General features: G+C 44.0%; 1 protein-coding gene across 2 annotated transcripts in view; it reads right to left on the bottom strand.

Annotated features, from left to right (window-relative positions):
- The window catches only part of RHEB (Ras homolog, mTORC1 binding), a 43,176-nt gene extending 24,376 nt beyond the window's left edge, over nt 1–18,800 (bottom strand). Inside the window, exon 1 of one of the 2 annotated variants that reach the window (XM_074869193.1) lies at nt 18,535–18,800. In XM_074869193.1, the coding sequence (XP_074725294.1) occupies nt 18,535–18,586 (52 nt within the window). In that variant the 5' untranslated portion in view covers nt 18,587–18,800. The remainder of the gene's footprint in view (nt 1–18,534) is intronic. The other variant, XM_074869185.1, reaches the window with a different exon arrangement.
- Nucleotides 18,801–25,614: the final 6,814 nt, after the last annotated feature.

The following is a 25,614-nucleotide window of genomic DNA, read 5'->3' as shown; positions in this document are numbered from 1 at the left end:
TCCTTCAGGGGATATTAAAAAACAGTTCTCCACTTCAACACCACCCCCCCCCCCCCAATTCTTGCTTCATCAAACAAGGCTCTTGACCTGTTCACATTTTACTTTTTATTATTAACAGCATACTTAGCAAGTCATTTTTGTAAAAGACATTCTAAAAACTGCAAGTCAAAGTACAAGCATGAAAGTGATGCAAGGAAATTTGGCTTAATATTTATAATTACATGTGCAGTCAATTCCTTCCATTAACTGCAACACTTCCCGGATTTACTTCTCCGGGAAGAAAAATGTTACACAAGCAACGTTATTTGTGGATTTTCCAACAGCCATAGCTTTCATCAACTCACTGTCTGATTTATTTTAACATCACTACTCAGCTCGTCCATGCTTATCCCTTTGCTGTCTCCTATGAATCATGAGATACAATGCTAAAAAACTCAGACAAACCCCAAAAAGACCAACCAGCACACAAGCTTTTAAAAGTTGGTTTTCCTCAAATCAGGTTCTTGGATACCATTTTCTGACACATTCAACAGCACAACTAAAGGTGTCATACTCTCTGTGCATGAGTTTAGAGAGAACTCTGCGCTTTAAACTGTTGCTCCAGCAAGGGGCGGGGGGAAGCAACCGTGCACATCTGAAATCATCCTAATAAGGACACTTAGAAGTGAGACTATGCATCCCAGCAACTTTCTGAAACTGTGTATTTTGGACACCACTGAGAGTGAATGAACTTTCAAGCTATTTCGTCTTCAGCTATAAGCTTATGAAGTTGGCTACCCAGAGTTCATGCCTCCAGATTCTTTGTCAATACCAGCACATCAAGCACTCTATTTTAAAACAAAGTTAACTATTCCTATATTAGGCTGTTGTATCTCCAAGATTAGAGGACCCAAGTCAAGCACAAATCATCACTGAACATTTTTCCTCTTAAGAACAATCCTAAACTCACCAAAAGACTTGACTGCTACTGTCTGTCTGTGCTAAGTCTGGAAACTGAATACTAGAAAGAAGTTGGAGCCAACAGAAAATGCTGCATTTAACATCCAGCTGTATTAATTACTGCTTTCCTCCTAATAGTGAAAGAGGAGGAAACAAAACCAGACAAAGCCAGTGTTCCAACACTCTCCTTCTGAATTCCTTCAAGCTTTGTAACAAGCCTTCCAGTAATGATGTGTCTGTCATCACAAGAGGATGCCTGCTTTCCTAGATGAGCCACAGGGAAGCTCTCCAGTCTTGGGTGCAACCTACCCCCTCAGAATAGTGCATGCAACAGTATCCCAGTAAACCAAGGCTTCCAAAGGGGACACAAGAAATTTAAAACCTAAGTCATTAACACCCCACTGCCTTGACTTAGCCCATGCCCAAGAAGCACACGGGACCATGTAAACAGCAGCTTAGCTTGAACTTTGTCCCACAGGTTTTATTCCAGGCCTTTGACCTATGCTCCTGGACAGAGTGGAAAATTAAGTTGACAATTTAGCTGCTATCTCCTCTTTCCCCGGAATGATCAGGCAACATTTTCATAGAGAATTACAACATCAACATAACATCTGTGAGGCAGGGGGCAAGGAACTTCACGCAACTGCACTTACTGATATGCTAACTCCATCTTGGAGTGCTGCAGGGAGGACAATGTGGGGAGATACTGTAGTCTAGATGTGCATATGCTGCTAGCACACTTCAGCCTAAAAGGACGAGAGAGCCTGACACCAGCAGCAAAGACTTGATTAATTGATTACTCAAGGGTGCATACCTCAAAAAAAGGCTCAGTCCTAACAGGCCCTTATTTGGAACAAATGCCAAATGTTTTTTAGTTTAATAAGCTTTTCCTTGTAGCATCCTCCACACTGGTAGTTTTAGTGTATCCACACTGTCCTCAGGTTTTAGCAGAATAAGTATCTGTTGAGACTAAAAGGAGAAGAGTCATGACCAGAAGCAAGACAAAGTCTGCTTGAAGCAGTTCACTAAATTGATGGAAATCTGTGATTTTAAGATGAAAAATCATTTGCAAAATCTTACTGGAGGAGATTATGATTTAACCTTTTGAGTCTGTTCAAAACCAGAGCTTAAAATGACTAGGAAAAAAAAGAATCAAATAAGGGCAACAGGATGACTTGCTATGGTAACTCAAAGCAGCAGATACTCTATGGCAGAGAAACTGTAAGCAAATTTCAAGTTTACTGACTCTTCCTCTCCCTGTAGGAAAAGGATAGAAGGTAAAGATTGGGAGGAATGGGTTTTACAAGTGTTTAGAACACAAGTCCCAGGTGGCCAAAAGTTTAACTCACATTGTCCAGAACCACCCAAAGGGTATTTGCATACACATTTTGTTATTTATGATATGATGTGGGAGTAGTAAAGAAAAGTTTTCCCACTGTCAAAACAGAAAAGGAACAGGTTTTCAGACAGAAAACCATTTCAAAAAATAAAGCTGTCATATTTCTGTTCATACAATAGACCACTCGCTACATAAAGCGGAACATCCCACAAACACTCTGACTAGTGCAGTCACAGCACATCAGTTTCAAATACCACTGCAATTGTCAAGGCAAAACAATTGCCAAACTGAATTTTTACTCATCCTTTTACTTCTTGGACAAGAGCTGTGGTATTTAATCAATCTAGCCTTAAAATTCAAGCTTTACAACGCTAGGCAGTTTACCAAGAAGATGAATAACTGAGCATGGGTGGGCTCATGAACAGCTGGCCTCCCCGAAGAGGACATGCCCTCTCTTCAGTGCACCACCACCTGCCTGCCCATATCCTGATTCTCCTTGCAATAGGCAGAGGGAAAACCCAGATTAAATCCTTGTCTGCAGCCAACTTCCACCCAAACCCAGGAGACAGAAATGATGCAACTGGCCAGAGAGCAAGTCAAACAACAGCTCCACAAGCAAGGCATTGTGCAAGCTCAATTCTGCAGCTGCCCTCTAACGTGGCATCTCCACGATGACAGCCACTGGCAGCACAGTGCAGTTTATCTCAACAGGAAGAATTTCTCAATACTTGAAATCGTATGCACAAGCGATCAGTAAACAGTTTGACAGGGTCAAGAACAACAACTACTGAGGAGTTGCGATTCTCTGTTCTGTTAGAATTTTAGATGCATAGCTTCTTTAACTCATCATTTTCTACTAAAATGCCCACTTGTATACTTTGCTTAATTAAACACTTAACAGCTGGCAGCATCTAATCCACTCCTACCACAAGCCTAGCACCTTACCTAAGTTAGCCTCTACATAGATCTACTCAGTCTTACCTACAGAACAAATTAACTTAGGTTTTGACACAAAAGGGTTCAAGAAATTTCATAATGAAATGCTGTCAGTCATATCAAATTAGATAAGACTCACCGCACAGCCAGCTTTCAGTATCTCACGCAGAGCTGTGCTCAACTTAGCTTCACAGAGATGAAGTTTTCATACTGAAAGTTACACATGATGTAACCTGAATGTTGGGATCTTTATCTTCTTTAATTCAGAATACCAAGATTTACAAAATGGAGACACCAGCATTTCCACTGTGTAGATTATCTATTTGTCCTCAGAGTACAGAAAGGGACTGAATGACTTCTTAGAGCAGACAGAGGATTAACTGGGTAGCAAAGGGAATTATAGCATCACTTTTCGACAAACAGCTTTTCACAAGATAGTACATGATCTCAAGACCCATCACTAGCTCATCATTCATCTCAGGCTTCATCATTAGCAACTTTCTATGGTTAATTAAGTTTTTTCCCCTCCAGGTACTAATTACAGCTATGTAGTTGCTATTTTGCTGACCACTGCTGTGCAGTTTGATGAATTATTCTAATGACTAGAAAAATGATACATCTGGGTCAATAAAGAATCCTGTTCCTAAACCTCTGGAGACAGTGATACAAGGAGTAGTTTATGTTTTAGTCAGATACAACTTAATTCTATTAGACTTTTAATCATGAGGAATTATCGCGTATAACCATCTACTTTGAGACGTAGGTTTTATCCATTTTGTAGTGATTTCCTTACGACATCAACATTATGATACCAGGATTAAAACATTATTTTCTGATGCTTACAGAGAAAACTCTTGCTGACACACAGAGCTCAATTGGTGCACTTGCTCGTATGATACTCATGCTCGATTTGCAATACAGAGTGGTGGCACTCCTCTCTCAAAGTGCTGTCTGAGCTTTCTGAAGGACAGACTAAAGGATCTGCCCTTATAATCCTGTAAGAGCGAAAGTCTGAGGACCTCAGTGAGACATCTTTTGGAAACATAGTGAGGGACCTCAAGAACAGAAAAGACCTTCATGACAAACCAAACAGCAGACCAGCATTTCAAGACAACACAGGCTCTTTTCCACCTTCTATGGCACTCTATCTCATTGCTACAACTGTTTCCTGCCTTCTCCTGATCTATTTTTATATTAGGATATAATGAAATATATTTGACAGTCTAATGCAATGTATTGCATCAAGAACCACTCTGCTGTAGAAGAGGAGATTCATATGACTAACACCAAGAACACAAGCCTGCAGGGAGAAAAGGACACATACTCATTTCCCTTCTTTATGCATTGCACAATCTTCTTGAGGTTTATCAAAGGTATTCCTCTGCAAGCCAGAAGAAATCTAAAAGGCAGTCATTTAGAAAGGAAGTTGGATGGCTTCCTTTATTTTCTTCAGATTTCAAAGCAGTCTGTCAAACTCACAAGTGTATTTGCAGGCCCTTGCTAGGTTGGCAGCAATGAGTTTTCAAAACACAAACCAAGAGACCTAATAATGCTATCTAAATCCTGTTTTCTGTAAGGAAAGCAAGAAGAGTGCACATCCTTTATTCCCTGATATGCAACAGCAAGCTTGCTCCATCCTGCAGCAATGCTCACCTCTCAACGTACACTTACACTTTGTTGCAATGTATTAGATGACCAGGCAAGCACATAGAGAAAAAAATCCACTGTTTTCCTGCAATGGCTTAGTTGCCACTTCCAGGTGTGCATTTTGTCTCCATTTAAGTCAGTAACCTCAGCAAAGGATTGTCAGAAGAAATGTTTTAGTTACTTGAGTGCACAGTCCAGTTACCTCTGCTTGTTACCCTTGCTGACAGAAAAACAAGAGTGCCACAGTTTGTCTGGTATTTCCCTTTTAATGAGGTACACCAATTTTGATTCCACGTGTTTATTATCAGTTGTCAAAGATGGAAAAGCTGTTACAAGGCTTAAAAAAAAAATCCAGAAAACTTCTGCAACACACATCTCGCCTGGCCATGGTATACATGCATAGATGGCTGCACCCAAGATGCTTTAAATAGGTCAAGGGAACTGCATCCTGGCGTCTCCTAACTACAAAGGAAATTCAGACATTCATATCCCAGACAGTCAACCAGTATTTGCTCAGATAAATACCATCCTCTATATTCCCCCTTCAGACTTCCCTCAGAAACTGCACCCCACCACCACCCTCCCCACAGCACCAAGCCTGAAGTATTTTAGGTGGCAGCAGAAATTCAGAGGCAACTTGGTTTATCAGGCATCTACTGTTAGCCTAATTAGCAAATGCATTCCTAAACTCAAAGTTAGGCAGTACAACTTGATAGACTGCACTTCTAATGAGAAGCTTATTAAGCTTAAAGATCAGACCCTAATGCTTCAGTTTATGACACACTTAGAGGGAAAGAGCCTGAACTTTTGTACTGATTTTCCCCCAAAGAGGCAAAATTCAACTTGTACTGCTGGGTAGAAGCCAAGTCCTCTCTATGCACACATTTCAAGCAGCTAATTAGGTATGTGAATAAACTTGACCTTTCCTTGGATCACCCGATATGTACAACATGAAATGTCTTTGAAAGATACTTTTAGTAACTGTCATTGTTTCATCATTAAATCAGTTTTAAACGTTATGTCATTAGAAATAAAAACTCGTATCCCGTGCTTTAATGCATTCCATGCATTCCCCTTTTCCATCTTCAAGGTTTTAGTTTCAACACAAGGGAATGAACTCCCAACGTCCAGTCAGTTCTTTCTTGACCCTAAAGATCACTGGGGTATACAACTTAAATTACTTTTCTACAAGCTAGAAATATCAGGACTAGCAGGTTCTAGCACTTCAAGAAGGGGTATTTTGAATTGCAGTTACGAGCACCAGCTCTCAGTCCACCATCCACCAGAGACTGCCCTAATGGCACTTGCAGCACAGCTGAGTTTAACAGCAGAAACCAACGAACTCCACTGTATGCACAGCACATGGGATAAAGCAGCTATTTAGGTTTTACCAGCCATTTGCAGCCACCATATTCCTTTTTTTCATTTCTACACAACTGGCTGAAGTTAACACCAGCCACATTAAGTTACGTGCCACTCCTGACCACCTGGTAGAGCAGCGTGCCATTGAACAAGCCAGAGCGCACAGGTACAAGTCAGGATTTTAAACTTAACATTTCTATAAGAAAACAGGATAAACTCTGCTCTCGTCTTCCTTTCACTGCAAATCCCACTTACGTTTTTAGACCACCTGATCTACACCAATAACAGAGAAAGCTTTAATAGCACAGAACCTTACCAAGATGGAAGACCTCAGTCTTTCAAAGGATCAGTACTCTCACTGAAATGCAGATCTTCCCTAAGGATCTTCCTTTATAAGGATCTTTATGAGGACTGGAGCCACAGCATTGACTCCTGCCAACACTGTGGCCACCATACCTCACCATTGCCTACAACCTCCACCAAGTAGAGGGCGTCAGTGACGTTTTACTGGCTTCTTTTTAAAAAGGCAAATCTAGGAGCTTGACCCTGAGTGTATCATAATGCCAAGTAAACTGTCAGAAATGCAGCTGAAATGGTGAGAAATGGACCCTCTTGACAGCACTACTGAAATGCATATGAAGCAGGGCCTCAAAGATCTTCTTGGAATTCCAAGAACAATAGTAAGAGATGTATTTCTCTCTTCCTTGTTGTAGGATGATAGACAGCAGGTACCTGACAAAATCTTGACAAGGTAGTAATGGTAATATCCCCTCTCTTGGCAACATTACCAAACCAATACTGTGATAGATATCCAGCAACTACAGCTAGGAAGTTTCAGCCTCACTCTGACAAGAGGTCCACAAAGCTATTTGCCAAATCGTAGCAAAACCTGAAGATAGTACTGATCTGTTCCAACAACTACAAGCAAGCTACTTTTACAATATATTAAACATACACATCTCAATCTAACTGCATAATAATCACTAGGAGATCTTAGCAACAGAAGGCAGCTTCAGCCTGCAGCACTATGCCTGACTATGAAGTAGTCAGTCAATGCAACAAACTCTCCGTGCCCCCACTGATGGTCCAAAGTCTGATGAACCCAACGTCAACAAATGCCAGCAATGCACATGGCAGCCAAAACCTGACTTCTGTGGCAAGAGTGCTGCTACTGGCAGTCCACATCAGCACACAGCACTATTCACCTGCCATGACCTGCACTGCTGGAAGTTCCCAAAGCTGCATGAAGCATCAGGAACTGCTGTATCAACCCTGACAACACTAACATCTCAGCATTAAACAGAGATGGTGGTCTTTAGGGATACTAACAAAGGTTAGTGTTCACTCTCTTCTACCAGTGGAGCAGGACATGGTCAACTCCATCACACCTCTGTCAACAGATGCACAGGTCGACACTGAGACTGTCTTGATTAATGATCATACAGTTGAGCCTTGGCCACTTTAATTCTCCTGCACTAGCACAAGGCTGCTGTGGATCTATACATAACCATGCCAACATAAAAACCAGTATGCCTGAACTCTATCTTCTTCTACAAAAACTGTCTCCCCCTCATCAGATTCAGGTCAAGCCACTGTTATCTCTCCTCCAATTCAATTCTAGATCACCTTTGGATTAACTTTATAGGCATCCTCCACATTCCTCCTGCTTAACATGTGAAGTCCCTCCCCTCTATTAATCAGGGTTGAAGCAAGCCACAATCTGTTAAATGCCATTTTCATACCATAGCACTTAATACAGCTGGAGTTAGTCATTAACCTCTCCCCACTAAATCTGATTGCAAGCCTTTTTCATTTACACACTTACCCAATCAACATAACAGAGTAGCCTCTGAAGACAATCAGTTAACAGGAAGGTTCAAAGTAATAATACACCAAAATCACAGCATGACAGATGTGTGTAAGACACCAGGGGAAAAAAAAAAAAACAAACAACAGACTCTGGGGTAAGAATAACACTATGAAGAATACCAGAAGTATCACTAGAGCCCCCAACCTTAGGAAATTTCAAGGGAATTTAAGCCAAAGATCTGTCAGATATGACATGACATAGTTGATTTTGCCATAGGGCAGAGAAGATAGAACAGGTAACCCTTGTTTACTATAGCATACTATAAAGTTCTTGCCTGTCATGACAGCCAGCTGGCTTCCTTACCTTCCTAACCAGTGTGTTGGCTCACGAAGTACTTCAAATTAAGAGGTTTTGGGTAGGCTTCATGCTTTTCTATTCTCAGTTTTTATACTATCTCATACAAAAAGGTCACAATACAGAACTCTGATCTTCGCAAGGAAGAACAACAAAAACACAGAACAAATTGAAAAAAAACGAACCAAAGCACCCCACCCTCCCCCAACCACTTGAAAATAGCCCAGGAAGATAACTGAGGATGACACTTGCAACCCAACATTAAACTATTTTTCCATTTAGAGTGTCTTCTACAAGTGTCTTCCAGCCAGGTCAGCTCCAGCACCCGAGGAAGCACTTGCCAACAGAAACTGGATTCTTAACTTCCCAACACTACTAGCACAACCACACAACTTAGACAAGGAGTTAAGGATCAAGCTGCAGTTTAAGGCAACCTACCTTCAGTCTGACCTTCAGGAGACAGAACAGTGCATTGCATTTGTCTGGTATACAAGTCTTTCCATATCAACACAAATAAAATTCTCAAAGTGCAACAGTGATTATTATTCTGTTATTATCCAGTTAAATCATAAACCAATCTAGCTAATCTTAACTTCAAGTCTATTTTAAACAGTATCTAAGCAATTACGTACCTCACATCTACTTGGCAGAAATGGATAAAATGTTAACTATTACAGGCAAATAGGTCAAGGGCCAAGATTTACCATAGGTACAGAAAAGACTTTCAGAAGTTGCTTACTTCCTTAGTCTGGCTATTAGGGAAATAACCCGTATCTTCATTTCCAGTTTCCACACTTCCATGCCGTAAGAACTGGAGACACATGCCCCAACTTTCCCAATAAGCTGCCCTTAAAACTTAGGTCCATACACCCCTTCTCATACTATCCCTTTTCCTCCTTACCAACCTCCATCTCTAAACCCTTTTAACCTTTGGGATGCACAGCCCATGTCCACGTAAGCAGCCAGATGCCAAAACAACAGAATGTTCACATGACCATCTTCAGAAAAAAAGAAACATAGATCCTCCAGTCTCACTACTAGCTATAAATTGTATATAAGATAATGGATTTTTAAGATCATGGTATTTTTGCCTGGAAATGCAAAAAGAGATGGTATCACCTTATTTTTCTGTACTACCATTAACTTACACATGTTCATAGCAGTTTGTTGTGACAAAAGCACAAGCCAATGCTAGGCTTAGGAACCCCATCCAAGACACGCATCTAGAAGAAATTTAAACAAGCTAGTCATTGAAACAGTTCTGGAAGTTTCACTTTAACTCTTCCTCTGTCCTACCATCACACTTAGGGATAAAAGATATCTTGCAGTTGAGGAAGGACAAGCAGAAGAATTGTTCAGGTGTCGTAAGACTCCTTGATACACTCTGTATCAAAAACATGATTTTGAAACATCCAGACTTATTCTTCCTAGCTCTACTGTTCAGAAAAACTTCAATTACCTTGTATTTAAATAATTTTAAACTTAAGTTTAGCAGCCGCAAAAGGTTTATCAAGAATTTTGACAGCTTTTTTCTTCAAACATGAAAAAGGTTAAAACAACACAATTAACACCTTTCTTTAGAATTTATTCACCATTGTCAAACCATACAGATGAAGCAAAACATCTATTCAAAATGGACATTTCCAAGAAAGCAATGCAGAAGGTACTGAAGCAAACTAAGAAACACCGTGCCTGTTTATATGCGTGTTTCAAAGCAGAAGCTTCCAGTCCTAATTAAAAATGCTAATTTTGAAACAGATTTTAGAACACCAGAAATTTGTTATTAATGGAGGACCAAACCTTAAAGCAAAATACACTTTACTGCATTAATGTCAAGTGCTTGATTGTTTTGACAGTTCGTAGGACAGATTTAATGGAGTTTTTCCTACGTATTATGCATCCCAGCTCTCTGGCATATAGCAAGAGTACCTTTAAAGGAGGTCATACATATTGAATGAAGTTTTGGCAATACAATCTGACAAGCTGTTGAAGCTAGACAGATGTATCCCACTAACTCAGGAGACAATGTTGTCAAGAGACACTCTCATATCATAATTTCATATTACACTTGCACATGTTCACACCCACACACTGAAGACCACTTATGTATTCCCTCTTTTTCCAAATTAAAATTCACTTAACTCAGTACTCCACAGAATACAAATAACTAGCTAAGATTTGTCATGCATGCTGTTCTGGTTCCTGTAACCCAAAATACCTACGAATACTGACAACCATTCCAGAATTATTAACTCCTCATTCTTTAAGACTTCAGTGTAATATTAAAGGAAGTTTGCTTTCAGCTTTCTTTTTTATTTAAAGCATAATCTATCAGGGAATCATGATTTCTTTAGTTCATACCTATTTAATATACAAGCACTGCAGCAACTTTTCTGAACAAGTCTTCCGAGTGTCACACATTAGGGTCTTTTGCTCCTTTCAAGGCCCTCAGAAATCATTCACTTAGTCTTATGTCTCAAAAGATTAATCGTTGCCCATTATGCAAAAACTCTAAAGGATTTAATCCAAATTAAACTGCTATAAATTTCCTCCTCATGTTCTAGTCATAAGTTCTCTAAGGCACTTAAGTCCCATAAGAAATTCCAAGTATTCTTCCCTTTTGCAGGAGCCCCCAAGACTCAAGCTATTCTTTGCTTGTCCTATCTTTATCTTGACTGGCATATCATGCTTGATAATCTAAAATCTGCACTTTGAGAACTTGCATCATCTGTTTATACCACTACCTTTTTCACCATTGTCTCATTCCGCATCCTTCATACAACTAAAAATTTGCATGTACTGCAATCAAAGTGCATATGGTAAACTCAGGAAGAACCAGTGCATCTAAACAGACGAAGTAGCTGTGAATCATCTTTATGCTGCAACAGTGTCAATAAATACTCACAATTAAAGGAGTGAACCAGATTGAGGAGTCAACCGGTATTTGCAGGAAACAGGTATTTTGTAGGGTATCTTAGCAAACACTGAACATTACTCTGAAAAGCAGAGCCTCTAGATTCGTTTCCACTAGTTTTCCAAGTAGGGAGGCAATCAGTGATTCTGAATGCCTTGCACTTTGTTGTACAGTTGTATAGGCTGTAGCGAGGTGGGTATTGGTCTCTTTTCCCAAGTAACAAGCGGCAGGACAAGAGGAAACAGCCTCAAGTTAAGCCAGGGAGGTTTAGATTGGTTATTAGGAAAAATTTATTCCCTGAAAGGGTTGTCAAGCATTGGAACAGGCTGCCCAGGGGAGTGGTTGAGTCACCATCCCTGGAGGTATTTAAAAGACCTGGGGACATGGTTCAGTGGTAGACTTGACAATGTTCGGTTTACGGTTGGACTCAGTCTTAAAGGTCTTTTCCAATCTAAATGATTCTACGATCATAGTCTGGAGCTTTGGCTTTGATCCAGCGCAGCATCTTTACTACCAAGTCTTTCCAGAAAATTCCAGATCAACTGGAATTGAACACTTGAAGCATCATCTGAATTTGAAGACTTCAGAACAAGGTTTAGATTTACCCCAGGTCAAACATCTTACTTTTCCTCGATTCTGTATGAAAGGATTAGATTAGATTTGACTATGGAAGGTTATTTAAACAAGAATCTTGAAAAACTTGATTTCTTCACGGTTCCCCAACGCACATTTCACCACCTTTACAAGGCTATCTTTTTCCGTCAAGAGAACCACTCGGGTTCAAAAGGCCCGCTGTTAAAAGTTTACAAACAAGCATTCACGCTTATCTGGAGTGGCGGAGAAAAATACTTACAGATGTGGTTTCATAACAGGTCTGACTGAAGGAAAGTCTACACGACCACAAAGAGCCTACTCCACCCTCCCGCAAACTACTCATGCTCCTGACCCCATTCCCTCTGTCAGGGTTGTACTGGCAGAGCCGACCAGATGAACAATATGAAAACTTTTCCTTCTGGTTGCTTTACTTTTTAAGGAAATCAATTCCCTAAGCTGGTGATCAGGCTTTCAGCATGCCAGTGCCAGCAGGTGGGTGGGGGCAGGAAGGTGTAACTTCCAGCCACAGTGCAGGATTAGCTCGACTTGTGCCAAGGGAAGCCCCACCCTACATAGCTCATTTGCATCTGCCTTCATTACATGGCAATTAAAAAAGAAAGTGGCAGGGACATCTCTTGAGAAAAGCTGTACCTGAAAGCCTATTTCAGCACTCTGTTCGAAAACTGCCTCAGTTTACTTCCTTGTTACAAGTTCAATACAAGCATTTTTTCCCCCAAAACCCCCAATTTGGCATCCACTGTACTTCATATTTCTCAAGAGGAAATATAACCTTTAATGGCTCACAATCATAAGTTTTTGGTGACAAGATTTAAGGTCTAAAGTTTAAGAGCTCTGCTAGGCAATACATAACAGACTTTCTCCACATTCTTCCCTTTTCGCCCATCCCATACACCCTCATTTGCAGGATAGCTGCCATTGGTGTGCAAGAACTGTAGAGGAAAGCAAATGTCCTGACCAGGATTGGAAGAGAGAAATTTTAAGCAATAAATACTCCCCTAAACTCAGGAAGCACATTTTAATTTCTCACATTATCAAATTCACAACAAATTTGCCATTCACTTCAAATATAGGCCTTGGAAAACAAAAGGCAGCCTCTCAAGTCCTTAAGGAGACAGATCCACGACTGACAAGGGCAGCTTCGTGTTTTTATGTACTATGCTTCAAGTCTGCAGCTTCCGATTTAGGATAATTTGAGATGACACCAAGCAATTTTGACTCATGCAGGATCCGCAGAGCTCGAGTGCATTATGAACATCCCACAGAGAAGCTGTTTCGATTTTGGATTGAATACACAATTAAGTCAAGCAGTTTTTAAAATACGCCCTTGAATGTCACCTTCAGGAGAGCTACAGGAAGTTAATCATAATCAGTAGTTTATCGCGTTTCAGCCTGCTCTTCTAATCTCAAACGCGTGGTTATGCTAAGTTTCTGCAGCAGTGTGTACCGCAGAGGTGGTTGGTTTACCCAGAACCTACACTTAAGGCAGTGTAGTATATCTAAATGAAGAGCTTCAACTTTATATAGCTTGTAAATTACAGGATCTACATTTCATTTGGTTTCTCCCTGTCGACATTAACTCTAAGTTGAGTAATCAAATACCAAACCACTCAAATACACAAGCAAAACCTGCAAGTGTTACCATTAAAAGAGACTGGAGTAGGCAATTTAAGAGTTAATCCTGGAACGGTGTCCTCAAATAACCCTACTGTGGCTTGATATTACAGCTGAACATGCTGCCTCTAGTGCTTCCAGCTCCGGCTATCAAATGTGCTGTGGCAACTTTCACTGTCGAACGGCATAGTCAGTCACACTGAAATGCAATTAAAGCCGGCATTTCCAGCCTCATTTCAGTCCCCTGGTAGTTGCAACCTTTCCTTTTAGCAGCACTGCTGCACGCCGGCAGAGCAAATGCAGTCCTGACGAGGGAAGCACTATGAAAATAACCTTGGCACTTATTAGGGACCTGGCAAAATTTTAACCTTAGGTATCAGCTGGATCCTGAACCACTCAATTTTCCTGTTAAATCTCAGGCTTTCCAATGTTGCGGACACAACCAATTCCGTAAACCAAATTACAGCACACGACAGCAGTAATTTCTCCATTCCTCCTCTCTTGACATTTACACGGGCAATTTATTGCCTGCTAAAATTACCACTTCCCTCCATCCAATATCAAAGGGATACCTCCTCAGGGCAGTATACTACTGTGCGAACAGATGCCATCTTTCAGAAGCAAAAAGCAAAGCCTCAACTCCATTTTACAATACAAACCTGCTAACATCCAAACAACTCATATTTTCAAAGCCAGTAAATACATTTTGTCCTAACAACCCTCATTCTTACTATTTACAGGTACGTATTTAAGGTACTGCGTTTTCTGCCTTTCTTGCTTTCAGGAAAGGTGGAGGGGGGGGAAGCATTTTTCAGCTTAATACAACCACCTGGAAGCCTTTCCATATAAGTCTAACCTTGGCAGATAACTTTGTTCCATCATAGGTTTTTTTTGCCACCTGCATGACGCAGTCACAGACCATGACTACTTCTGCCTGCAATATGGACTGCTCTCCACCTACACAAGAAAAGTTGATTTATTTAGCTGGGAAAGAAAACGGGTAAGTCACCACTAACTTACCAGATTTCCCCCTTAGAGCTACAAACTGACCAGGAGAGCATTTTCAGATCACCAATCCAAAATTCAGAAATGGAATTCCAGTTTCTGCAAGTATATCCGTAACACCAGCAGCAGCAGTTATATGAACAGCAGAAAACAAATCAGGCTGAGATAATGACCTACGACTGAAGCAGCTGATCCAAACACCACCTCCCTGCTTATCTTAAATCCCACAGTTCAATATAATACAGAGAATCCCAGTAATAAGCTACTTCACAAGACGATCTAAGAAACCTCTTCTTCCATACAGGCATTTGTGGTTTGAAATTACATATTTCTTCTATAAACAAAGAAGAACCAAACTGAGCACAAAGCATTTTGGAGAACTACATGCTGCTTTTTAGAGTGGCTGTTACTCTGAAGAGATCCAGAAAATCTTAGTCCTGATTTATTTCCAAGCAAATCCATTACTTCCAACTATATTTGGGATATATCAAATTATGACCACAATACAAGCATGAAGATTTTTTTCAGTGAAGGCAGTAACTTTTTAAAATTTTATGCTTCGTCATCCATAAGACAGTTTGGTTTTTTTTTCCCAGAATCAGATCTCTAGTAGCTGGTCCACTCTGGTCACTTATCAAGCAACAGCAATCAAAGTTAAGTTCCTCCCATTGTGAAACTATCAGATTTTGGGATGAGATCCATCTGATTTCTTCTGAGAACCTCACTGAGACAAGTACACTTACACAATGGAATTTAACTTTCCTAGACCGATTTAAGCCTGAGCAAAACCCAAAGGAGACATTCTTGTGTGATTTTGTCTAGCATCATGCCACAACCTGTATGCTATATCCACACATAATTGGCCTTCCTCGCCAAAAAACAAGTCCTGAAGTTCCTGGCAAATACTCTGTCTGCATCTCAGAAAGTATGTCTGCCTGGGAACTCACGAGCCTTCCACTGTGATCTCTCCCATCAGCAAAGAATACTAGTTTCACATATGAAAGGGTTGATGGCGGTGCTGAAAGATAGAGGGAGTGTATTCAAACAAGCAGACTCCTGAATTATCTATTCCGAGAACTATTATATCAGAATACCACTCCCAACCTCTAGTCTATCTGACAACAGCACTGGGATAAGAATAAAATTTAATGTAAGTAAAAGAAACAAGCATGAAGCCAGTACAAGATTCAGACCCTGTTTCACAAATCCCCATGGAGCACATGCCTGTCCCATTACTATACACACTCATAACCTGAGAGATCCGCAAAATTGTTGAATCATCAACTGTAGAGAACAGCTCACTGCTTGAAATAGGTCATCAAAACCTGGTTATTTCAACATGCAACTGAAAGAGACTCAGGAAAAAAGCCCACCTTTTTCTGATTAGCTTCCTCTCAAATACCACAGAAATTACAAGGAGAGCACGCAACTTCACAGAGCAGGTCACCTAAGCATTTGTGCTAACGTATAAAACTGTAAACATTTTACAACTTACCAGTTAGCCTCCCTCATTCCAGGGTGAAGATTAATGTTAATGGCAAAGCAGTGTAGCTCCCTAATTATAAAAGGAAATTTAGAAAACATTTCCTTCTAGTTTTTCAGATTTTGGAATTATTCCCCACCTTAATGAACATTAGCTCTAGTCAAATGTTGCATTTTTCCCAGATGAAATGCTCTTCATTTTCTACCACTCAAAAGCTTGTCCTAAGAAGAGATTAGATCGCTTCTCACCCAGATTTCAAGTAATATCCTTGCCATCGTAACAGAAAGCAAGACTTACTCAAAAGCTTCTCTGCAGCCAAACTAAATCACTATCCTGCTAGACTTTAGGAGGCATACTTAGATGAGCAGAGGACCCAACCTGAATCTCAGTTTGACTTTCTTGCTTTTCTAACAGCTCCACAAGATGGAAGTAAGACCCCAATGACCTGTTTGTACTGTGTGAACATAAGTATTTGCCTAGAAATGTAATGCTCCCATATTTAACAGTAACTTTGCAGTTTTAACGCACAAGGTTTTTACCTAAGAGGTAACACAGAATTGTGTAGGACAATGAAAGGAAAATTACAGTAAACCAGAATTTCCCCCCTCCCCTTAATTCTACGTTCATACAACTTGTAGCTGTCCTGATAAAACTGACCCTGTCCCATCAAGCCTAATACCACACTAGTCTCAGAAAACTTTAGTTGACGAAGTTCAGCGGTAGGTCTTAATAGACGATGGTGATTTTTTGCCCATCCTTGCTGTATCAGTACTATTGCTCAAAACATCACTGACCAGATTAACAGTACTATACTATTTCGTCTGGTTTTCCTCAACTGACTATATACCCTACTACAATCCAATTTTTTGACTGGTGCTTGTCATTGTCAACAGATCAAAGACCAAAGCTCAACAATACACCCAGTCCCCATCACAGACTTCTAAAGGACAGAATTTCAAGCATTCTTCCTTCCCACTTACACTGCCTATTTCTTGTTTTCACCAGTGCTCAAAGCAAGAACAAGAGACAAGAAAGCATAACACACAGCAGAGAGTGGGACAGATTGCAACAAGTGATGTCAAATATACTACGCAAACCAATCAATCTACTACTTGCTGCTACTTTGAAGGATTTCATGAATTCATCCTCCTTTTTACACCACCCCATCTCAAAGTCAGGCTGCAGTTACAGACAAAATCTAAGAAACAGCTTCGCTTATTAAGCCTTCTATCTTTAAAAAAAGCTTTTTTTTAAGGGTTCTTTCTGCTGAGTGCATAACAAGAGATAGATTACTGATTCAGCCACTACTTTAATGTAAAAACCCCTTTTATAGCAGTATAGTGTCTCTCTGTTGCATCTTCTTTATTTTCCAACCGCACATTATCTTCAACATTGATCCACGCTTTTAAGTTTGATCGATTCGGACAGCTGTACTATGGCTTATTCCCCTCTGCTTTAAGAGCCCGAACATTGAAACATCTGAAACTGTTCTCCATCAAAGATGGGGAATGGAGGAGGAGAGAGGATTACAGGTGCAGGCAGTTATGGAACAAAAACCTTCTCGGCTACTATTGACTCGTGCTGGACGCTTCCAGGAAGTTCCTCCACGTAGATCAGCCTGCGCTGGATTGTACCAGCCGCGCTGTGCAAGAGCAACACGATCCCGTGCTGGGGACACCGCAGAGCCGGTATAACCCCACGGCCGCAATGAGTACAACCGGCTCGACAGTCGGCTCCGCTACACTGCTGGTGCACACAGGACCTCTACGGGAGGCGGGGGGAGGGGGGGTGGGAGGCCAGAAATGGGCAACAGATCAACCTAGTTTCCCCTCGGCATTTCGAAACCGGCTCTAAACCCTGCGCAGGGACTGGACCGCGGCGTCCCCGAGCCAGCGGGGCGGGAGTGCTCCCGCTCCGCACCCCGCACCGGTCCCACGGGCGAGCAACCGCCCGCGCCGAGCGCCCGGCGCGATCCCCCTTCCCCGGGAGCAGCACCAGCCCGGGGCGGGGGCTGCCACCCCGGGGAGAGCTGCCGGCACACTTACCGCCCCCGGCGGGGCGGGAACGGCCTCACCAAACCCCCCGGCCCGGTTTCCCGGGAGCCACGCGGCCGTTCGGGAAGGCCCGGCCGGGAAGGCGGCGGCGGGGCGAGGGGGAGCGGGCGGGAAACTTCCTATTAAGGGCACGGCGGCCCCGCGCCCGCAGCCCCAGGCCCGCAGCGCTCTGCGGCGCCGCCATGGCGGGGCCCGCCCGCCCGCCCGCCGCGGCTGCGCGCTCCCGGCGGCGGGAAGCGGGGCGGCCCGGCCCTCCCCTCCCTTCCCCTCCCCGGCGCTGCACCTGCTGCCGCGGGGGAGGGCGATGCGGCGGGGGCCGCCGGGCCGGGCCGGGCCGCGCTCCCCCGCGGGCAGGGGGGCGCTGCGGAGTCCGGGCCGGCCCGCCCGCGCCGGGGGAAGCCGCCGCCGCCGCACCAACGGTTCGCCGCTGCCCGCCCGCCCCTCCCGGCGGCGCCCCGCGCTCACCCACGCTCCGGTAGCCCAGGATCGCGATCTTGCGGGACTTGGACGGCGGCATCTTCTCCCCGCCCGGCCCCGAACCACATCAAGGGCGGCGGCTGCGGTGGCGGCAGAGGCGGCGGTCGGCGGGCGGCTGACGGGGAGCGGGGCGCGCCGCCAGCGACATGCGGCGGGGGGAGGCGGGGGGAGGGGCGGCGGAGCGGCAGGCCGACCGCACGGGACCCGCGGCGCCTGGCAGCAGCGGCGGCGCCCGCCCCACGTGACCGCCGGGCTCGCCAGCCCCTCACGTACCTGTGCGTCACGCGTCACAGGCCGGAGCGGCGACCTCGCCGCCGCCGAGAGCCGGCGCCAGGCGCCGCGGGGTGGGGGGGGCGGGGGGGGAAAACTCGCTGCGTCATGCCTTGTCCCCCGCCCCCTCCCCGTCCCGCCCCGCCCCTCACCCGCCGCCCGCCGATTGGGCGGCGCCGCGGCAACGCGGGCGGCGATTGGCCGAGAGCAGCGGCTGCGGTAACTGACGGCGTTCAAAGAAAGGGGCGGGGCTGAGCAGCAAGGGCGAGCTGGGACGGGGATTGGGCGGAGGAGCCGCGGGCCGCGCGTGCGCACCGCTGCTGGCGCGCGGCCGCCGGAGGAGCGGGCAGGGTGTCCAGCGAGCTCCAGCGGCCGCCGCGCTCCTGAGGCGGGGCTCCCCGGGAAGGCGGCTGCGCGACGAGCCGGTGAATCGGGTCCGGCGCTGCTCCCCGGCGGGGCGGGCGGGGGGGGGGACGGGGACGTCGCTTTGTGGCCTGGAGCGCTGCAGGCAGGCGGCGGCGGGCGGCTCCGCTGACAGGGCGGCGGGGAGCCGGTGGGCCCCGGGCCACGCCAGCAGGCTGTGGACCCGGAAGCTCCAAGGACACCGCCGCCGGGCCGCCTGTCCCGAAAAGCGTCACTCCACCGGGCTGTAGCGTGTGTTTAAAATCGTCTCGGTGCCTCTTCGGAGCGTTCCCTTTGCACGCAGATAACTTCTGGGGAAACATCGGATCTGAGCATCTGTAAAGTGCTGGCAGCTGCCTGTAAAGGGAAGGGGGGGGGGGGGGGTGGAAAAAAATCGTTAACTATGAGATTCAACTCGAGTTTTCCACTTTGAAAAAAGTGCGTGCTGCATGTGCTCGTGGTGACTTCAGCACTTAGTGGATGCAGAATTTAACGGAGAAAGACATGAAGAATAAGAAAATTGTCTTTTTCCCCCTCTACTGCTACTTTGAACACACTTCTGGTAGTATTTACCCATTCCACGTTTTCTTGAAAAATGAACGTTGTTTAGAAATAAAAGTAGCGGTTTCTATGTGCATCTTGTCTTTTTGGGGTGTATCACCGATACCTAACATGCAGTCACACCAGGGTACATGTGGATAGAACTAAACCAAGCCAACAGCTTGTTGATGTTAAGGGAGGTGGGTCTTCTCCCTGATCTCAACCATTGATTCGTACATACTAGCATTCATCTAACCTGGTAAGAGGGCAGGGAACTAAAGCGAAAGAAAACTATTTATACACAAAAACCATTTGCTTCTGAAGAAGCAGACAAGCTTTAAGGAGGTATCTGCATGTTTTAGATTAGTCTGATTATACCTTTCTGGATTATAGCATCTTGAAGACTAAATACTGGTGACCTGTGAAATGGCAGGTGACAGCCTTTAGAGAGTAGGTACATGATGAAAGGACAGTTATTTCATGAAGAAAAAAGGGGTTTATGTAATTTGTCAGTGATGGCTGTGTGCTCCTCCTACGCGTCCAGCTTCTTTTCCACTCACTACACCACAGATTCCCACGTCATCGCAGCTCCAGAGTACCACACTGCAGGGATTGCTGTGCTCCTACCACACTGGTGGATTTGGTGGGTCTGCAGGAAGAGCAGCGCGTGGAAATCCTGCCCTTGTGAATGGTGACACTGTTCAAAGCTCTTCAAGAGGTGTGGAGGGACAGTCCTGCCTGACGTAGATCACTGTATTCCTTTTTGTCTTGCGTGTTTTAAAAGACCCCTTTCTTTTTAAAAGACACGAGGATTGCAGTGGCTATAATCCTGCAGGATGGCCCCTGGTGTAGCTCTGCAGCTGTGCTGTCATCTTGGCACTTGTTCACTGTGGAGCCGTGCCATGGTCCAAAATTTGGGCTATTTATGGAGCCAGAGGACTGAAAGAGCTGAGGTGAGAGTTACCTTCCAATGCCATAAATGGATTTGGAAACAGGTGAAGTTTGTGGTAGTTACACTTTCAACTTCCCTGTCCTTACAGTTACAGTTCTTATTACTTGCCTGTTGTATTTAGGCACTGTGTTTTTGACCCTGCTGAAACCTAGTCTGCATTTTCAGAAACTTTTCATACCGTTCCACGTGCTTGGAGAGGCAAGCATCAGTGTTACTTCATTTGTGAGAGTTTCTGGTTTTGCTCCTTCCTTGACAGCCCCCTTCTCTTGATTAGGTCTTTCCTTTACTCTCTTATCCCACTCTCCTCTTGGCCCCTTGTTTATTTATCTTGTTTCTGTTAACTTGCACTTGTTTATTCTGTACTCATTTAGGAGAGCTCACTGCTGCGGGTTTCTGCTCCCCCCTACCCTTCAGCTGGTTTATTTACTGACTCTAATTGCAATGGAGTTGTCCCACCTCAGGATACCCTCCATGCCTGCTCAGCCTGCATCGCAGCAGGAACACGGAACTCATCCTTCCTGGGCACGGGTGCTTTTTAAACTTGCAGAAAACCCCGTGACTTTCCTTTCTTCCACTGGTTCTTTGGAAGGAATTAGTGAATAATCTTTATTCCATCAGGATCAGTTAAGTGCTTCATTCTACCTTGACTGGGACACTCGAAATACAGGCAAATACAGAGTTTTCAGGGAACTTGGGCATGTCTCCATGCTCTAGGGCTTGGTGGTAGCGCTGAGTGGCCTTTAGGAGCACTCTGGGATACTGCTACTCAAGCGGTCGCAGCTTAAGCAGAGAGGAGAGGACAGCAGTGAGGCTGTCATTGCAGTTCTCCTGCCCGGGAGAAGTTTAACCGCTTCCCAGAGCGCTCTGGTGCAGGAGAGCACGCCCTCGCCTGTCAGTGTCAAAGCTGGGCACCGTGCGATATTTGAACCCCTACCCTTTACGCGTTCAGTGGCTTCACACACTAAGTGGCCTTTTGCTGAAATTCTCTCCCCCTCTCACAACCTAAGGGTGATGGTCAGGTTGTGATATCACTGCAGCGTTCCGCAGCAGCGGTAGCATTAGGGATTAGGGCTTTACCTGTGCCTTCCCTCCTCTGACTCCAGCTTCTTTGTTTCTACAGTGTTTGCAGGTTGTGCTGTGAACCACAAAGTTCAGAGACCTTCGGGACAAGTGACGTACACCATGCACCTACTCCCTGGCTGTATTCCAGGCCTGCTTTATGTCTCACTTCACCAGATACCCCTTCAAATCAAATGTAGCCTTCCTATCAGTTCAGATGATAAATTACATTAATTTTATTGTAAATGAGTTAACAACAGACATGGTCAGTGAATGCAACACGTGACGTATGGCCTACATTCTGAAAGAGAAAATACCAACCGGGAGAACTGCAGACACCAGTAAGAGTATGCAGCAAGGTCAGGAACAGATGTTGAGGGAGACTGCAAAAATGGAACATGTCTGTCTTGTGTTGCTTATATCTGCTCTTCTGTGACGGAGGAAAAACCATGAGGAATTTCATGTAGTAGACGTAACTCAACAGTCAAGTACTTTTATGATAATGCACCACATACAGGCCCCCAAACACGCTGCTGCTCGGATTCCAAATGCAGAACAGCTCTGACTTGTACATTCAATTCCCGCAACAGCAATTACCAGTATAATTACCTGCTCTGTCCTTGGGCAAATCAGGACCTTCCCGAGGAGTTTTTTGAAGTGTGTCCCATGTTTGCATTGGGCAGGCTTCCACATGCACAGCATAGACTTGGCTGCCCACAGAGGTTACAGAGTACATTCAGTTCAGTCTTACACTTGTTCCTACTCCCACCTGCATTTTCACGACAATCGTATTTTCCAGTATTCAGATAGAAACACTGGAAAACTTAGTAGATGCAAATTAAGGAACTAATTCAGTTCACCGGGGCAATTGCCATCACAGGCTAATGCCACACGGGTCCTGGTATGCAGCCGGCAGGGACGTACTCTATAGGTACTTCTTTTCCTAAAGGAATGAGGTTGATGTATGAGTACAGGTCACCTCCTGTTCCCCTTCACTTCAATGGGAACAGGTCTGACTGCAATCATCATAAAAGAAATGGGTACTGAGAAAGTGACTTTCAAAACCACATTTAAATTAAGACCTGAAGTTAAGAGTAAAGAGCAGTGTCTGCAGAACATTCTTTTTGCATCAATGCATTACGTGGATATAAGAGTAGTATTAAATTAGCTGGAACATTTTCCTCAGAAATTACCCCTAATAAGTGCTCAATATGGGAGCATAAGGGGTGAAAGTTCATAGAAACTTTTGAAGTAAACTGGTTACTTCTAAAACTGACTGGAGAGCTCAGTACGAACAGTTTAACAGCCTGCTGCGTGACAGGATCAAGCACACATGGTTTCACTTTGAGTTGGACCAAAACTGAAAGACTCCAACTTACCCTATGCTCTCTCGAAAGATGGCAAGGAGCAGTCTCAAAGTGATGTGTAGTCTTGGAACCACTTCAGCTCAATTCCTCTTGTCTGCTGTGAGGACAAGAGCTCAGGCCTCAGAAAGCGAGGCTGGTTCTTTCCATGTTACCCAAACATTCCCAGCAGAGTAGTATTCCTTGGTAAAAGAAGACAAGCAGGCCTCGGATAGGCAACAATTGCAGTTCAGTTCCTAGTAAACAGCAAAGACTCTCTGTGGGGACTTAAAGATCTCAGACCTTTTAACTAAAAGGATTCCATGAGTAAAACAGGAAAATGTTCTCATCAGTCAAGTGATCAATGCCAGCAAAGGGCGATTTTTCCTAAGTTCGTTCAGAGCATTTCTAGATACTGAAAAATATTGAGGGCTGGTCTACTAAGAAGCATTTTCTTACTTCTAAACAGCTAAAAATATTCAAAGTAAAAACTAAACTTAATCTGCTCCCTTCCAAGACCAAGAAGGCCTTCAGAATAATTGTCTTTCACAGACATCTCTTGCTGGGCAAGGAAATGCAGAGGAATCAATCATGTTTTACAGTCCTGCTGGTTAAAACAGAATCCGTTTCTACAGGACGGAAGATCAGCTACGCTAGTGAGCAGGCTTTCAGCAGTCACTGGGGCAGCTTACTGCCATCTCCGCTTGCGGCATGGTCCTGTCTGTGGAAAGAAAGGGAGCACCTTTGTTGACCACCAGTGCTGTGGTCTCAGATCTGTAGGTACTGCATGCTGCCTGTCCAGAGGAAAAAAATGCACAAGAACTTGAGTTTAATGACATTTTATTTATTCTTTTCCATAGCTGAGGCCTCTCACAAGTCACGTGAAGAGTCCTAGATTAAAGCTTTAGTTGCACTGTCACTTTAATCTGGTACATGCAGCAGTGCTGCTGAGTCACTCCTCCTTTCTCTACCCTCACTTACTTATTCCAGTCTCCCCCTTATGCTGGAACAAGCATTTTTTCTAGTGCTGTAGTAAACTGATCTGTATTAAAAATGACATGATTTCTTTAGTTTTGTTTACTACATCAGCACTGGTACTTGTGCCCACATAAGCAGAGTGCCTTTTTGATAGCACTGCTGTTTATTCATGCTTAGGGAGTTAGACTGCGATTCTGCTTCTCACAAATTCGAAGTTTAGAACTGAATTCCATAAAGGGTGGAAATTCTCTAAATACAGTTTTGTATCACTGAGGAGGCTGCTTTCCCGAATCTTGCTAGCCCTGTGTCCACAACACATCAACAGCACTTGTAATAATGTTAAAATAGGAAGTCTGTACATGGTTGTTTGAAAACTGCAAATTCACTCTGGCTTTCTACAAACTAATTTATGCAGATAGGCCCAAAGCTGTCTGCGTGGAACAGGGCCAAAAGACTTTGTGCTAGGAAATAAAGTAGATACAGTACCTATCAGTGGTTCAACCCTTATCTTCACAAACACCTTGAATACAGGGCTGAAGGATATGCTCCTGCAGACTAATGCCAGGTAGAGAGATCTGGCGATGCATTTGGGGGACTCCCTGGCCTCCCCTCTTCTGGGGTGGCTGCCGTGTGGGAGCTGGAGCCATACCTGGGGCTTTCACAGCATTGCATCCATGCGGCTTGGGTGGCAGTTGCAGGTGGTACTGCTGACCACTTACCCCTAATAGAGAGTTCTCATCTCCCACAAATTATCCCCTCCCCACCCCCCATGAGAATGACAGCCACTGGTTTTAGTTTCTATCATTCCATCTCCCCAACAAAGATAATCAGAACAGTGCTGATGTCATCTCTGATGGCAGTAATCAGCACTAGACCCCGAGGTGGCTGTTCGGCAAAACCAGCTATTTCAATTCATAACCATCCAGAACTGCAGGGAACAGAGTCAATATTTACCTAGTCAGAAAAGGTGCTGGAGAAGACTTGGCCATGTTTTGTCCCTGCCCATGGCAGGGGGTTGGAACTGGATGATCTTTAAGGTCCCTCCCAACACAAACCATTCTGTGATGTTTTTCACAGAGCAAGAAAACGAGATAAAAGTCCGAGAGAACAGTTTCCATTATGTACTACAGGAATGATTTTATACATGAAAGATGCCAGTAAGAAGCAAATTTTCACAGGTTTAGTTCAAAATTTAAATTCTTATAGAAAGTAGAAAAGTTCTGAAAAAAGGGCTTTTCATTACTATTGAAAACCTCACATTTTATAAGCAAACTGAAAATGCTTAACCTTTTACCTCAATGTTTATAAATGGAAAAATAATGGATCAATTTACTGCATTGTTCCAGTACAGTATTCAGGCTGGAAACACAGTAAAAAAGTACTGCCTGCATTATTCCATTAGCATAAGCCACCTTTAAAGTCAAAGGAAAATAAGAATGCATCTATCCCTAGAGTTTAAACTAATCAAAATGCACGTACATTTATACATGCAAAAGAACTTGGCAAGAACCGCTAAAAACAAAC

The sequence above is a fragment of the Strix uralensis genome, chromosome 1 (genome assembly GCF_047716275.1).
Source record: "Strix uralensis isolate ZFMK-TIS-50842 chromosome 1, bStrUra1, whole genome shotgun sequence".
Taxonomy (NCBI): Eukaryota; Metazoa; Chordata; class Aves; order Strigiformes; family Strigidae; genus Strix; species Strix uralensis.
The sequence above is the reverse complement of the archived record's forward strand: the minus strand, read 5'-3'. Positions and strand labels throughout refer to the sequence as shown.